The 18,322-nt window shown below is 30.4% G+C and overlaps 1 protein-coding gene across 1 annotated transcript; it reads right to left on the reverse strand.

Moving 5' to 3' along the window:
• On the reverse strand, positions 8,271 to 9,518 carry LOC109326166 (F-box/kelch-repeat protein At3g23880-like). The gene has a single exon (XM_019558849.1). The coding sequence runs from the start codon at positions 9,492 to 9,494 to the stop codon at positions 8,271 to 8,273; it is 1,224 nt and encodes a 407-aa protein (XP_019414394.1). The 5' UTR covers positions 9,495 to 9,518.

Consider the following 18,322-nt stretch of genomic DNA (forward strand, 5'->3'; position numbering starts at 1 on the left):
ACGAACGGGTTGTCTTTCTCCAAGGCACTGATGGAGAGTTGGAAATAAGGATCAATGACAGAACCCTTCTCCTTGTCCCTTCATCTATGTTGACACCTAGATTCCTTCATTTTATGAATTGTTAGCCTTCATTGTTGTTCGAGTTTTGGTGTTGAAAATATGACTTTGATTAGCATTGTTTTTCCAAGGTCACGCAATGATTCCAATTTTAAGTTTGTGACTCGCAAGTAGTTTGGTTTAAAAAAATTATTTTTGAATTATTGAAACTATTTCCATTATCGAACGAAGAACTTTCCACATAACATGTTGATCATCCCACAACTGTTTTCTAGGGTTATAACTCCTCTAGATCGTGTAGTGATTGACGACAATCATAGAGAGAGCACACAAACCCCACAATATGATTGCATCTGTTTTGTTGATAATTTATGGTCTTGTGATATATAGAATGAGACATCGTTCAATAAAAGATCTAAAAAAACCTATGATAATGTTAGTCCTTTCACATATGTATAAGTAATGGATGTATGATTATGAATGTACTTCACATGAGTGATATAATGAATGTTGCGGTGACATGAATGTCGCGTGAATCCTCTATTTTCTTTTCTTTTTCTTTCAATTTTTGGGGACGCGACATATATGAAAATGATTGATTGAGTGCATGAATGCAAGTAACACATTTTTGTTATTTTTTTATCACATGATATGGTTATAGATGCTACTATGAAATGATTTTTTTTAAATGCATGACATGCACATGGATGTTAGAATGTTTTTTTTTTGTTTTTTGTTTTAATTTAGTGCATAATATGCATGTGAATGCTATGATTTATTTTTTCTTTTACATTTATATAGATGATATTATGATTTATTTTTCATGAGCGCATGATATGCATGTGGATGGAATTATGAAATGTTTTTTTTTTTGTGTTAGCCTTCCATCATGGCATAAGGATATCCAAGTGCAATGGTACCTTAATTCACTCAGGCTCATGTGATGGTGAGTCATTATGATTGCGGGATGGAAGTTTTTCCGACTTTATGCCGAATAATAAATAACAATAAAAAATATATACTCTCACGTTCTATACAAAGGTGATTTATCTTATAAGGTTCATTCGGGTCTAAAAGCCAACCTTATGGTGAAGTTCTAATGTCCATATATGCAAAATTTGGTGGTACTAGACTTCCTCTAGGTCCCTAGACTGTCGTCACTAGTGAAAGTTGACAACCCATATATTACGAATATAACACGAAGATGTACGAGACACCATAGGGGACATATCCATAATACCAATAACAATCCGAGTGATACATCAGCGCAATATCGAAATATGCACGAAGGCCCAATGACGATAAGCAAATGTATCGCTAACAATAGGTGAATAGGCCCGGTAGACGGCTGAAGTAACAAAGTGTGCAAACCTCAATATAATAATGCATAAAACCTCATAATAACCCCAGAATTTGTACACGACAGTAAAACATAAATTTTATATACAATAATTATTTACAAATGAATATAACAAAAATAAAAAAAGTAAAATGAAATGATAAAATCAAAATAATAAACCAAATATCCACGTAATTAATCTTAACATGCTTGACTCTCAGTTGTCCCTAGTGGAGTCGTCATGCTGTCGTTACCCCGTTTTCATGGATGCGATGAAAAATATGCAATTAAATGCAATGGAGTCGCCATCGACGTTTTTTAGAGGGAAAACATGAAAAACCAATTGTTGAAAATATGGCTGATTTGCTCAAAATATAAATTAAGTTCGGGAGTCGGTTACGGATGAGGAAGGTATTAGGCACCTCATACCGCCCATTATAAAAACGGTATCTAGATCATTTATATGAATATTTATTCAAAACATTAATTTTACCTTCACCTTATTAAACAAAATAAAAAAATTATTTTTTATTATTTTTGTTCCTGACAGGGAAATAACTGCTCCTACATATCTCTAACTGCAATAGAGAAATCAAGGCTACGTAGTTCTTTCAGAAAATAGTTGATTAGTCGATATATTTTTATTTATTGTTTTTGTTTTTAAATAATAGCATAAGATAACGCGACAAAGCACTGGTCCCATAGTGTACTACATCTCCTTCATTTAGTTAAGAAAATGTCAACTTAAGTTAACGCGACATGGCACAAGTCCCATAGGTGATCTTTCATTGATTTAATTAAGTTATTTTGTAAATGTCAATCTAGGGTAACGCGTCAGGGCACAAATCTCATAGTGCACTACTCCTTATTGATTTAATTTTGAAAATGTCGTAACACGGCAGGGCACAAGTCCCATAGTGCACTACCCCTTATTGATTTAATTAAGTTATTTTATATCACATTTATCTATATACCAAAACATATTACTAATTTATAAAAGAGAAAATGAAACAAATAGATCAGGTAAATAAATAAATTAAAAAACAGAAATAATAATATAATAAATACATAAACAAAAATGAATTTTAATAAATAAAAAAATTAGGAATTGAAATTAGGAAGAAAAAAAATTAAACACACATAACACGTAAGGGATACATAAATAAATAAAAAACAGAATAAACAATTAATTAAATAAAAAAACGAAATAAAAAAAAAAAAAACAGAAACAGACTAAAAATAATAATTAAATAAAAACAAAAATAAAACGAAAATAAAACAAAGAAACTAAAAAACTATACTGTGAACTAAAGAATTAGGAATTGAAATTGGGGGTTTTAAGGTTGGGGTTTGAATCAATTTGAGAATTTTAGGGTGAAATTAATTTGGGGATTAGGTTTTCAAAAATTAAATTGGGGATTTGAGAATTAGGTTTTGGGTTACCATGTGAGGCAAAATTAGGAACCCAATATACTCTTATTTCAACAAGATTCAAGCATACATTTAATATTGAACATTGACAATGTAAACAAAACAAGGAAGAAAAAAGAAAATGGACCTTAAGGGTATGTAGAACAAGGAGCTAAGTGAGTTCCTCTCAACCTCTTCTTGGTTTGGCTACCTTACCCCTTCTCCTCTTTTCTCCATTCTTTTAAAAACAAGGTTTGCCTCTTTTTGATTTCTCCTTTTCAGTTTTCTGATTAGTGTTAGTGAGTTGCTAAGTTTGGTTTATAAAGAGGGTGTGATTAGGGTTTCTAGTTGGGCTGGAGAAAAAGCCCAGTTGCCACAAACATTTAAAAATTTGATTTCCCCATATTTTTGTTTTGAAATTTTTCTACCCAGTCAAAATTGGGTGTTTGATATTTTAACATTATTTCATCATTTTGATTGTATTATTCTTTTGTCAAGTTTTTCGTTGGATATGACTAGTTTTGATTTGTATTATACCATTATGCATATGAATTATTTTTTAAATTTTGTGTTTGTTAGCTAAGTGGTAGTTGAAATAGATAAATGATGCCTTATGGAATATAGCTTGAAGTACCATATGATTTTTAAAAAAAACAGGTACTAAACCGTTCATGGTCAATTTTGTTCAATTCCTACACAGAATTTTAATATTAATCGAACTAAACCAAACCATGTTCTACTATTTAATTTGATTCATGAATTGCACTAAAATTATAACCAAATCAAACCATTACACTCCTAAGAATACCTTGAAGATCAATCACCAACCATTCCCTGAGTATTATTGAGTCTCAATCTATATTTGAGCTAGTTCCTGATCTTTCAAAATTCATAGATGTTGATTTTATGTAATGGATGACCGTAATATTTAAATGTTAAGATGGATACATGTCAAACTTGTATTTCAATACTCAATTTGATAGTATGCAAAGTATGTTAGGTGAGATGCAAATAGTGATAAAAAGCGACTCACTCATAGTTTGGGCAGAGTAGAAATATCATCTCATGCAAAGATGTTAATTCCAATATTTGAACTTATATTCTTTAAGTCATAAAGCATATAACTTAACACTTGCTCACTCTTCCGATAATGATCCAAAATGATGAAATTTTCCAACCTTTTTATCTTACTACTTGCTTTGCTCATCACACCATCTTTGTTATACTCACTTTTTCTTTTCTTAAGGGAGGGCAAAGTCCTAAATACATAACTATATGTGCAAACAAAACCCTAACAAGATTTTGAAATAAAAGTTATACCAAATTTATTTCATCTTTCCACTTCTATCGGTTGTAGTATAAGAATGATAAATATTAAATAAGATTTCGTTACTTTCTAAATCGCTATTGAATTTGAAACTTACATGGAATATAAATTTATATGACAATAAATGGATAATTAATTTTTTTGCGATTTTATTAAAAAATTTAAATGAGTCAATGTTTTCTAAATGAGTGTGATAATGTGATATATGGTAAAATATTATGGTCTTGCTCGGTTCATATATATAATCAACTCCAACTAGTGAGACTAAAGCTCAGTTGTTATTCTAGGTGATCAAACTTTGTTATATTTTTTTAACTGCAATATCATAACTGGTCTACAAATTCCCTGGGATCATAGCATTCAATTCACAACTTGTGCTACTTTGATTCAATTGAATCTATAATCCATGCAGCTACTAACTACTCCTTTGAGAATGTGTGTGACTCATTGAGGAGCATTATGTTATTTTCCTAGAGCCTTAGATTTCGTTTCATTTGTTCCAATAAAACTCTCTATATTCATGCATAAATCATGACATTATGACCTATTGGCTATTGAAAGTAAAAGGTTTGGTACATTTTGTAATTTGCAATACATTCCAAATCAAATTAAAAGGGCAATTTTAATCACAAAACTTTTATAACATTCAAATTTCGTTAAAATAGTTGCCTTTTGCACAACATAAGTGGACAATTCTATAAGTTGACTTCAATAAGATTTGCATTTTATCAAAATACAAGTCTGGCCACTTTAAGAGCATCATCAGACAATTCAATTAATTTTACAAGTCTTTGTCTACAATATTCACGCAAGATTAATTTGCTAACATGGACATTGATATCAAAACACCCAACTTTCACCATTTTAGCTACTATCAAAACATACAAGTAATGTTCATTAAGAAAAGATTGTGAATTTGTTTTACTACTCAAGGTGGATAAAAGTATTCGACGCCATCAGTTTAGAATCGACCACCTAAACTCGAATAAAAGGTTAAATTTGTATTAGGCAATCGATAGCAATGACAAACTAGGATTTGGGAATATGTGTGCAAGTTATATTGAACAGTCTAAAATACATCAAAATATGATAACCAAGTGATATTAGTGTAATTTTATATTAATAGGATACAAAAATATTAACTACAAAATAATACATACAGAAGTTTTTTGAGAGTATATCCATATCCACTAGTAGACAATCACGATAAAACTTTTGTTAGAATTGTTAAAATAATTGTACTTTTTGTTAGTTGGTTAGTTAGGATAGTTAGTTTTTTTTATCCTTTATATAAAGGATTCAATATAATTTTGTTTTTCCATCTATTCAATATTCAATGAATAACATTCTCTTCTCTAATCTTTCTTGATTCATCAAGAAATCTTTTTCATGTCTCCTACCATTTTAACATGGTATCAGAGCAATAATTATTGTTTTGATCGCTTCTGCTTATGCTTCTATCATTCCAAGATTCAACAAAGAACCATCATTATGCATCAACCATCAAAGTAAGAAGAAGTTGGAGTTTGGAGTACAAAGCAAATCAAATCACCAACAATCTATCTTCCATCTAGTTGTTTTTGCTTCTTTATCTATACCTACTTAAGATCTCTTCCAAAACCAGTTTCTAGTTTTTTTTCCAAGAAAGATTATGCTTTTGATGAGATTAGAAGAATACAGTGTGAATGGTTAGGAAAAGAAAATAATGGTCAACAAGATTTTGAGATTCTTGATCAAGAATTATTCTCTAACTACAAGGAAGTGTATGTGGTATCATTATGAGAATGATTTTGAAGTTGTCATGCACAAAGACACTTATGCTTATTATTCTCAAAAGGCTACAAATTGGATTTTAGAAGATTCTTGTTCTGATTATATGCTTAAAGCTTAGGAATGCTTAAAACGAGATAAAGATAGGGTTGCTCATTCCTTACACTCTCATTCTATACAATCCTTCTTGAACTCTAATCAAGTCTTCTTCTAATAACATGTTTAGCATCTTATGCTTCAATTGCTTATCTTTTATTGATTGACGTGAAACTCATGATTCAAGAAGGTGGATAATTACACTTGACCAATCAAGGATTCACCATGCCTTTCTCAAGCCACAATGTTTTGAATTTTCTTATCACACTTTCTTATTCTTTATCATTACCCTCCAATATAATTATCTCTTCTCTTTTCTACTCTATTTTCTTTACCTCTGTGTCATTAAACACACAACATTATAGTGTGTAATTTTTTCCTCATTGAAGCAATATATAAGGATCAAGATTATGGTCATCTAATTTCTCTGCTTCATATGTTATAATTGGCTTGCTTTTGTCAAAAAGATGGTTAAGCGTTGGATGAAATTGCTTCTGTCAAATGGTAGTAAAGTTTCAGTATTGCTTCATGTTCAGATTTCAAGACTGAGAGACGAAGATTCGCTCACCAACAAGAAGGAGTTAGAGTATGTGTGGTGTTCAACACAATTATTTCAAGTTTGAAATTGTAAATACATTTTAGCTTGCGGAAGAATGTTAAAATAATTGAGCTTTTGTTAGTTGGTTAGTTAGTTTAGTTATGATAGTTAGTTTTTCTATCCTTTATATAAAGGATTCAATGTAATTTTGTTTTTCCATCTATTCAATATTCAATAAATAATATTTTCTTCTCTCATCTTTCTTGATTCATCAAGAAATCTTTTTCATGCCTCCTACCATTTTAACAAGAATTCTCTAGGATCAACCATGCTAAGAGGCTTAAGAATCAAATAAATAAAATAGCATTGGCAACCAAGCAAATTCTCATGCAATATAGAAACATGTATATATGAACCAAATGTAACTAATTATCTAACTAACAATAGCGGAACTCAAACTCCATATTCTGGAAATATTCCGAGCAACAATAGTTTTAAAATGCAGCAATTAACCATTAATCATTAACCTTGGCCTTGTTCTACCGGTCTATCTCTTCATATAACTACACAATAAATTCTCAATTATCATATACAGGTCTAATAATGAGTTTAAGAATGAAAGAGTAAAAAAAACAAATAAATGATTTAACTAATATGGTTAACTATTTAGCTAACTAGCCAATATAGAAACTTTAACTCATTGTTCTGGAAGCATTTTAGACGACAACCATTTTAAGAATCTATGGATTTAACTCTAACAATTCACCTTGGCCTTATTCTACTACTCTTCCTCTTCAAATTATCATACTCACAGGGTCTAACAATGAGTTTAAAACTGAGATAATAAAAAATAAAAAAAAACTTGTGCACAAGAATCAGATATTTCACTCTAAGTATAAACAAAAGAAATTGTATATCCCATAATTTAAAATAGAAAATAAATTAATGTAAATAGCAAAATAGTTACAAGATAAACAATATTTATTTTTTTTTCCTTCTTATTGTTCCCTTCTTGAATCAACAACTTTGGAAGCATTCCATGTTCAAATCGGAAGTGTGGCATCCTGTAAAAATGATGATAATAGGTCACAATTTAACAATAATTTTATATTAATGTTTAAAGCAAAAAAAGAAGGAAGACATTTCCTAAACAAAAGTTGGTTATTAATGCTTAGTTTACTCCATGTTGAAGACAAAATTGATCAACATAGTATTATAATGAAAATATTTGATTAAGAAATGGTGCTGAAACACATGAATTGATTAAGAATGACAAAGAGATACAATGTGTGATGCATTGAACTAGACGAACATAAGATTTTGGTAGAGTAAGGATCTCAAGTTAATAATTGTGTAACATAAACTGCATGCTACATAAATTGTGCAATTCTCTATTGATCTAAAAATATCTATTGGCTTCAAACCATTTAGAACTACCATATTAGGAGAGATTCTATATTCATCTCAAATGCAATATTTTTAAGCCTGTTCTCTTAAGAAATGAAAACTCAAAGGAACTTTATGAAGCAATTAGGACTTATTGTTCAGGATAGTGATAAAACTAAGAAGTTTAATGTGATCATAAGAATAAAATTCATTGGTTTTGTTGCACTTTTGCACTAAATCCCAATAAGACTTAAAATAAATACATGATTCAACATGTACAAAAATTAATAAACAAAACTTAGCAGATCTATAAACTAAAGAAAAGACTAACCTCCAAATCAAAATTTTCAAAGGATCGGGCAAGGAGATACCAAGCTCTCAATGTGAGTAGTCCCTTCAAATATAATATTATTACTCTCAAGCCAAAGAGATTGGAATGACTTAAGTCTTGGATTATATATAATGAATGCACCATGGTGGTTGATTTGTAATAGGATTTCACCCTTCTCCAATATGAAGAAGGGCCTAGGGTAATTATGAAAACAATGATCCATCCCAAAATCCATATAAGAAATGGTGATCAATTTAGTCCAAGAATCAACAACTCCATGAACTTTCATTTGCCATAAGTCAAAGTGAATGTCATTGAAGTTATAAGAAAAACAAAGACAGCCCCCTAAAACCCACAACTTAGGCCTTGAATTCAGCTGAAGTTTAACGACACTTGGCAACAAAATCTCCACACAAGTCTCATTCCCAATATCAACAGAAGCAACAATCAGAGACCCTCTATCATTAGGGTTAGTAGCCAACCAATTAAGTGTTCCACTCACAAATTTTCCACAACGGTTAGTGTAAGAAGCACTAGACCACCTAGGAATAAATGGAAAACTCTTAATCTTTCTCCAACAGTTTTCACCACCCAATGTATAAACCCTAGCAATAGTCTTCTTAGCCTTTGGGTCACAATAAATTGCCACAGTTTTGTATCTGTCACTAACATGATCATACCCAAAACCAAATACAGTGAAACAAGTGAGATCACCCTTGCGGTGATGAAAGCGTGGAGATTCAGATTCCACTCTAGTTAATGGGTTTAAATAGTGGATATTATGATCCTCGTACTCACGAAAATAATTAAGCCAACATATCAACCCATTGCAGGACCCCACAATCAAGGTGCAAAAATATAAAATCTTGAATTGTGGGTTTTCATCAAATAAAGGTGGAGAAGGTGATGGATTATCGATTAAGGATCGTAAAGAACGAGAGAAACGTAACCCAATACCCAAAACATCGCTACCTAATAACCGGTGATGGAGGAACTCGGTTGCTGAACGATGAAGGTGGTATTTGATAAAATCAGAGGTTGAGATTATTGATTTCCAATGCTTTGACACGCAACAGAATTGACCAAGTGATTTTACTGGAAGCCTCGACAGAATCTCTACCATGAGTTCTTCTGGTAACAGCGGAACCGATCGTTGTGTAGTAGTGTTTAATAGTAGTGTGTCATTTTGGCACGGTGGTTGGAGAACCGTGCGCTGCCTCTTGTGGTTGCTAGTGGACATGATTGAGTGACTGAAGTGTGATGATGTTTGGTGCATGGTTAGTGATGTGTTTCAGCGTAGAAAGTAAGAGAAGGAAAACTATATATGTCAGCTATATCTTTATCTTTATCCATCTACTTTATTGTGAGTTTAATACGGGCGTAAAGTTATCTATCTATCTGAAATTTGTTATATTGTGATTATGATTAATAAGATTATTATATTGTGAATTTTTCTGTTTAAAAGGTATTTTTAAATTTGTTGCGAAGTGATGTAGCTTGAGATGGCACAAATTGGGAAGAATGCCATTGTGACTCATTATAAATGGTAGAATCATTATATGATAGTGTTGATCATAATTGGTATGATGTGGTAGTAGTCCTCATATAAGAAGATGTTATCTGCAATTTAAAACAATTTATTTATCTATTTATAGATAAATCAATACTTATTTATATTACTTTTATTTTATTTTAATATTCATCCCATAAAAACTGATTGTTGATATACATAAAGTGTAGAAATCTCTTATTCTTCTCTTATTTGGATAAGAAGGTTCTCTTTTAAGACACGTATGGAAAAAGGTGTCAAATGAAAACTGAGTTTAGTATCATGCATCTATTGTGCTTTCTTTCCACATGTCACCAACATGATTTATTGCACCAATTTTTACTATTTGCGTATTATTTCATAGTCATTGCATAATAACAAGACGTTAGTTTAGTGGTGTAAGATTTTGTAAGATTTCTTAAAAGCTCAAAAAGTTAATAATTCAATTCCTAAAATCATACTTTTTTGGAGGAACACACTTTAAATGGAATTGTTTCTTACCCAAAAATTAAAAATACATTTATTATTAATACAAAAAAGGACATTAAATATGAAATAAATTTTAATTTAAATGTGTATAACTATTAAATATATTAAGAGGTATAAAGACTATATTGTTTATAGTCAATATATTAATATTATTACGTACATAAATACCTGATGAATAATCATTACATAAATATCTTTAAAATATATAATAACATTAAATGAAATGTATTAGAGTAAAACTATTAACCAACTGATATATAAAAAAACAAATTCCCTTAAACATGCAAGAAGTTTACATTTTGTAAAGTTGATTTAAATTAGTATTAGGTTTTATATTTGATTGCATTACGGTATTTATGCTATTAATCAACATAATGATTTGCACATATTATTAAATTATTTACTATTGTCTATGGATCGCAATGAGTTTGAATGAGTTCGGGTAAGGCATTAACTGGATCTACCATGTTGCTTCACTTTTGGATTCAGATCCATCCTAGATTTGTATTGATATATGTTAGGTCTGTTACCCATAGGTGGGTACCCACAAATTTATAAATAGAAAAATAATTGTGAGTAATTTATGTAATTGTTTGTTTGTTTCTTACAATCTTATATGTTATTTAAGCAATCAACAAGAGAAAAAATTATAAAATATAATTTTAATTTTTAAACACAATTTAAATTGACTATTAAATACAACTGATTTTACTCAAACAAACAAACAAAATAAAGTCAATACTTCGACATTATGTAAAATTAATTTAGTAAAAATTGTTTAATTAACATAACATTAAATTACTCATATGAATTCACAATATATCATTATATTACACTCTTTAACAATATAACATCTTTATTTAACAACATAATAATCATATTTATAAATTAATATGATATTACAATTAAGGATTAACAATATAATATTATAATTATGATTAACATGATATTACAATTATGTTGCTATATATATTTAGAAATCAAGAAATATAGAGTTTGAGTACTCATGAGTCTATATACTTCATTATCTGGACCTAGACTTATCCAACAGTGGGTCTTAAAATCTTGGGTGTCAATTATTTACGAGTCCAAAAATGCGGACTCAAACTGACCCATCACAAGAATTATTTGCGAGTACCCGCAAATTCGGGTACCCATTGTCATCCCTACTACAGTCATACTTGTGGTATTAATCAATTAAATATTAATTACTCAGCTTGTTACTATTTTTATGCATTATTTATATATTTATAAAATTACTCAACATTAATAACTATTCATTATTATGAAGTCTTTTTTATGTTTTCTACATGTATTCTCGCACTAGAGGTAATCTTGTTCGAGCTATAAATATTCATAGGTATGTGTGGCTAACTTTTCTAATGAGTATTTTTTCATCCACAAGACTCGAACCCGAGATCTTGCTTAAGAGGAATAAGCATGTACAACTTGAATCAACCCATGTTTGTTACTATGGCCTTCTAATATTAAACTATTATTTATTTTTTACTATTTATGCATTTATTTATTTAAGATATTAATCAATATGTAGTAATCAAATATATATTATTTATTTATTATTCATGCATGTGTACTAAATAGTATTTTCACATGATTTAATATTATTGATTAGTAGTTTCACTCAAAACATATTAGAGAGTAATATTTTCAAACATAAAAGTTATATAGTCTAATATTTAAACTAATAAAAAATATTCAATTTTATATGAGTAATTATGATATATATTTTTAAAGAGATAATATTTTGAGTATTACTTATTAATAATCGAATGCATGAGCATTATTTTAGAAGGTAGATTTTATTTTTATAATTTACTAACATGTTGACGAGCACTGTCATGTCTGTCAACCCGTTTTTCTATCATTTATAATGTGTAGTTTGTATGTCATAAATGTGAAATATAATATTTTGTGTTAAATATTTGTAATCTATAGTTGAATTTATTCGATTGACGTAGTTTTCAATTTTTTAAATTGAACATTTATGTTCTACATTAAAAACGGATAATTATAACGTATGAAGAAATAATAGTTAACCAAATAATGGAACATATATTAGGTGGAGAGAAACATTGAGTTATATATAGTTTTTTTTGGTAAAAATTAGAAAATAGTGAGAAATAGGGAGAACCACAAATTACACCTGTTATTTTGATTTTGTCTTTATAAGTAGTATAGAAGTATAGATAACCTCGGGAAATACTAAGCTAGATAAAAATTGGGTTTCAAGTACATTTTAATATTTTAATTTTTAGTCAATTTGTAAACTTGTGTCATATAAATTGAAAATATATATCATCTAGCATAAGTAAAATAGTTCAAAAAAATAAAAGAAACTAGTGGAGAATGTGAAAGTATGAGCGACTAATTAATAAGATACACAATGAAGATATATTTTAATGGCATGAGTACTTCAATGAAATATTTTTGCTTTAGGCCACCTGATACCCTTAAAATTACATTAATACTTCTGGATTATAGCATATATTGGTACTCAATATTCCATGAGAGCGAATGGGTGTTAAGAATAACTAGAATTATTTTTAAAATAAATCATGAGAGTGAATGAAGTTGCAATAAATTTATTATAATTTAAATATAAGATGGTTCATTATGACATATATTTTGTAAACATATTATAAATTCTAAGTTATATTTTTCCCATATAAAATATAATATTTGTAGGATTTATAATACTCGTGGATTGCACAAAATACAAATTATAAAGTAATTTCGTGGCATTTATATATTTACCATATTAGTCAACACTAATAAATTATTTACTTCTATCGCACTTAGAGCATCTATAATGAAAAATAATATTTTCATTCTTATTTGGGTCCGACACATTATTTTATAATTTATTACAATTCCCCATAAAATAAGAACAACATCTACTTTTTCCTCATAATAACAAACATTATTCTTATTCTTATTTGGGTCCCACAACCTACTTAAACTTTTATATTTTACAATAAATATAACAAAATATTAAGAATAATTACTTATTTATTAATAAGTTAAAAATTGTTATAATTTGTTATAAATATTAGAAATCAATTATAAATATAAAAATATAATTTTGTTGTTGACATACATTCAATCGGTGGAGTTGTTGTTCAAGGAAGACAAATTGAGGTTTTTCGATTTTTTTTCTAATTTTCGTTTCTTCAAAATTTAATTTTTTGTAATGATTCTAGATGTTTTGATGTTTTTGGATATGTTTGTGCTTGTATTTATTCCTAGATTATGTATTTTCATTGCACTTCTCTCCTAATAATGAGTGTTCTTATTTAGTTACTTTTGTTCTTATTTAAGAAAAAAACACAAGGAATAAGAACGACACAGTGGAGAACAAAATAAAAATGTTTTTTATTCTGTTAAGAACAGTCTTAAGAACAACCAATGTGGATGCTATTATGATATTAATAGTTACATATTAATTACTTATTTCTATTTTTTTATGCATCTATATATTTATAATAGTAATAAATATTAATAGAATAACCCTATATATTTATGATAGTAATAAATTCTGGATACTTATGCATTCGCACAGATGATAATGTATTTTGTATAAATTTATTTAAAAGTGTGAGAATAATTTGTTAATAAAAATGTTAAGAGGTTATCTCATAAAAGATTATTTATATGTATTTTATTGTTGAAGTAAAATTGTTAATGAATGAGAAGGTGTTATTAATAAATAATTATTATGAAAAAAGTTTCAAACACAATGTAAAATAAGTTATAGAATAGGATATTCAAGAAATATATATGACATTTTCAATGTTTTTTCCCGGTATGATCTTTGCTTCAAGGGCATGATTTATCATTTTAATGATAATCAATCTTGTACCATTATATAATCCTTCATGCTAGTCTTAATTTGATTTTATGATTGGAAAGAATAAAGGTTGTACTCAATAGTTAGTATGTTAAATGATTCGCTTTCATTAGCACTAGACATATTTGAACTCATATATTATTTTTCATCACCTATAATAATAGGTATAATATTTATTACTATAAGCTTGATAAATATATCATGTCGAATTTAATGAAAATTTAAAGACATCTAAAAAATTCATATCAAATTTTACTCGGAACATATTTACTGATTTGTCAACAATGTCAATTGTTGATGCAAGTATGACTCTAGATTGCACAATTTTTTCGTCATTGTAGTGATGTCTTGTAGAAAATGCATAATTCTTGAAGTTTTATTTTCAAAATAATAATTAAAAATAAATCAAAAGCACTTGTGATTGATATATTTATTTTCTTCAATGCACACACTTTTTTATATTTTTATTTCCAAAATAAATAAAAAATATACTCATAACAACTTTGGTATATAAAACATTGACATACTTTATGCCACAAAAATATCCATTAAAATCTCTACCAGACATGTTTTGTTTAAAACATAATCACTTATAACTTGAATACATAATTGAGATCATTAACATTACATTGACTTTTTATGATGTTTAACATCAATTTTAATGTCATACTGTTAAAACTTATTATTTCAACACACTCTAAATTAGTTAGTAAGTACTTTATTAATCACTCTTGCATTATTCGTATATTATTTTCACCGTTGTGTTCAAAGCCAATAACAAAAATTAATTTATTTTGTGATATAAAAAATATTCAAGTCCTACATCTCCTAATATATTGCTCTATTTAAAGATGAGGGGCGTCAAACTTTATAAAACAATAGAAACACATCATTATCTTAATAATTAAAAAATCATTAATAAATTTATAACACATCATTATTAATATTTATTTTATTAATACTATTTTAATATTGCCTAAAATTAAGGAATCGAATATAACCTTGATTGAAATTATATTAATATTTGAATTAGTCATTTTCCTAGGGTTACTATTCTATTTCTAGTTGCTAATTTTACCTATAAGATAGAGATAGAAAAAAATATCGTTATATTTTGTATTATTATATTTGAAGATGAAGGGCATAAGACTTTATAAAGTGTTGAAGAACACATCATTATGATATTAATTATAAAATCATTATAAAAATTAAAACTCATTATTACTTGATTATAAAAAAAAGATTAATTTCAAAATTCATCTTATTATTATTTGACTCTAAAATAACTGGAAACAAATAAAATTAAAAAACGATTACTATTCTTAATAACTACTAACAACATATGTTTCTTATTGTTACTATTTTGCAATATTTATATTACAATATTAGAATCAAATCTAAACTCTAAAAAATATATACATAATGAATATAACCTAAATAAAGTGTAACGCCCTGAAAAATACTTCTAAAAAACATTGCGGAAAAATGGGTAAATTTTTTTTTTTTGAAATAGTGATGTATAAAATTGTTTCCTTTTAGAACATTCCTTTTCCGGGACATCACTTTAAGTAACTCAAATGCGGAAAATCAACTTATCGTTATCGAATGATAACTTAACCTGATTCACAATTTCCTGAATAACACAATTCATATAAACGGTTAAGTCATAATTAGTTCATACAAATTGGGTCAACAAAGGCGGAAACTACATCGCCACTAAACATATACAAAATCCACATAACACAGCCCCATCAAAACAAAAAGGGGACATCGACTGGCCCACAAGCCGACTCAGAAGATTCCAGGAATGCTGGACCCCTCACTCGGATCCTCTTCCTCTTCTGAGTCAGACACGAGGTCGATCACCTCCACCGAACTCTCCACATTTACGAGCTCAATGACCTCGTCCTCCTCCTCTTCTTCCTCCACTTCGTTATGCCACAACCCAGCGACATAATTTGGTGGAGATGACATTCTCAAACTCGAAGTCTTCTTGCACGGACCTCCTCTAAGAACTTGGCTCCTCTGGGATCTGCTGGATGACGGAGCATCCAAACAATCTGCCCACGTCCTACGACCGTGAGAGGGAACCGCGCCATCACTCCTGACTGGCGGGTGTCAGAGTCCTACATCTAGAGACATCAGTCCCGTTGGCGGCAATGTGAAAGAAGCGTCAATGTAAGCGTTGGGATGAGGGATCATCATCAATGACCCGTTGCACTCCATGTGCGACGACAGACCATAGGGGCCTGTGTAAGTGTATCGGTGCCCATCACTGACCCATTGTCCGGCCGGGGACATCGTGAAGTGGTAGCCGCGAATGTGGGTGCTGTTGTAGGCCATCTGCATAGTAAACATATACAAAACAAGAAACAATACAACAGAGAGAGTAAGACATCTAATAAACATAAATTCATTGACGGCGTGGACTTACTCAGAATATCACACTCAGACATAAAATATATTTAAACATATAATTCATCAGTTATCATCAACATCATGAAGTAATACATAACTTACCAATTATTCCAACATTACCAATATATCAAATCATATAATCAACAATATACTCATAATCACATCACATACATAAACATATAAATACACCATACTTGTAACTCGCAGGTGGGAATGTACTTCCCCAATGATAATGTATGCATGATATGTCATGATCATCCACCTTACACCAATATCCATCCAACATCCTAATCGGAAATAATCGAGAGTACAGGTCCCGTACCAAGCCGTTTTGTACCACCCGAAATAACATATCCTCGCAAGGAATTAAAAATAGATCGATCGGTTCCCTCAGGAACAGTCCTACCCGGACCTAGGTCGTACAAACGCTTTCAGGGCATCCCTCTCATCGATCTCGAATGCAATCCAGGGGTTGTCAGAGATTGCCTAGTTTGGCCTGTGAGAACTGTCCGATCCAACAGGGTACCTCCCCAGGAATACAAGGGACTCGTCTCACCCAGACTCTCCCTCAAGACAATGTTGGCGAATCACCGTCCAATCAGTGCCGTCCCTGCTTACTTCACGGTGCTCGAAGACGTCCCGTCATTTCCTCTCCACTACTTCATGGTCACAATGCAATGCATTCTTAATCAGAATCAAATGCAAATGTATTAATCAAACACATGATCGGCCCATCCTTAAGCCATCTCCCGACAAGGAATGCTTCTCGTGGGACCCGATAGTACGTCAACCATACATGCTCAAGGTAACATCTAATTCACTACAACTCATCATTGAATCTTTATACCATTTAAGACATGATCTCATTCCACAACTTTATACCACAACACCCTACCCGGGTTCGTCGCATTGTTCACAACCTCATCTTATTTCAATCTTTCCACACCGTCCCTCGCCCAAGCGGGGACTAGTCACCCAAGCAACAATTCGCCTTTAAATCTCAAATAGACTAAAGCTTTCCTCGCCCATGCGAAGGTATTATCGCCCAAGCGAGGTCTCTACTCGCCCAGGCGAGAGAGTTCTAGAAACTTATTAAAATTCTGGATTTTATTTTTCTCGCCCAATCGGGTTTTTGCTCGCCCACGCGGACGCCTTGTTCGCCCGGGGCGATTTATATTTTGTTTTTTTTTCTCGCCCAACCGGGTTTTTGCTCGCCCAGGCGGACTTTTGCTCGCCCCAGCGACGCCCTGCTCGCCCGGGTGACGCCTGGTTCGCCCAGACAACAGGGATTTGGACAGAATGCTAATTTTTGCCATTTTCGACAACCGAAACATATTTAAACATGGTTTTTCAACCACCTGCACTCAGAAAAGTTCCCAACAACATTCATATACAATATTCAACACATTTCATCAACAATCATATATATTCGAAAGCATTTAAACATAAAAAATCTTGGGTTTCTTAAACCCGAGTTAATCCAAAACCTTTGAGATGGTTTAGGAGATCCGGGTGTCATATTCGGACACCACTATGTCACGATGTGTTCTCTCTCACCTTAATGAAGCGTGCTTTTACTTGTCAACTACGGTTGGTTTGGTTTCAAGGTTCGAACACCGAAATCTTCGTAACTACCACAATAAAAATCCGTTAGTTTCCGATATTTCTAAAATCATTACCAAAATACTTAAAACTCCATATTCCGATTTAAGACATTCTTTGATAATCTTACCATTTTAAAGTA

Source organism: Lupinus angustifolius, chromosome LG02 (genome assembly GCF_001865875.1).
Source record: "Lupinus angustifolius cultivar Tanjil chromosome LG02, LupAngTanjil_v1.0, whole genome shotgun sequence".
Taxonomy (NCBI): Eukaryota; Viridiplantae; Streptophyta; class Magnoliopsida; order Fabales; family Fabaceae; genus Lupinus; species Lupinus angustifolius.

Excerpts from the sequence above, each read along its gene's own strand:
- LOC109326166 (XM_019558849.1), bottom strand. The coding sequence starts at position 9,494 with ATGTCCACTAGCAACCACAAGAGGCAGCGCACGGTTCTCCAACCACCG.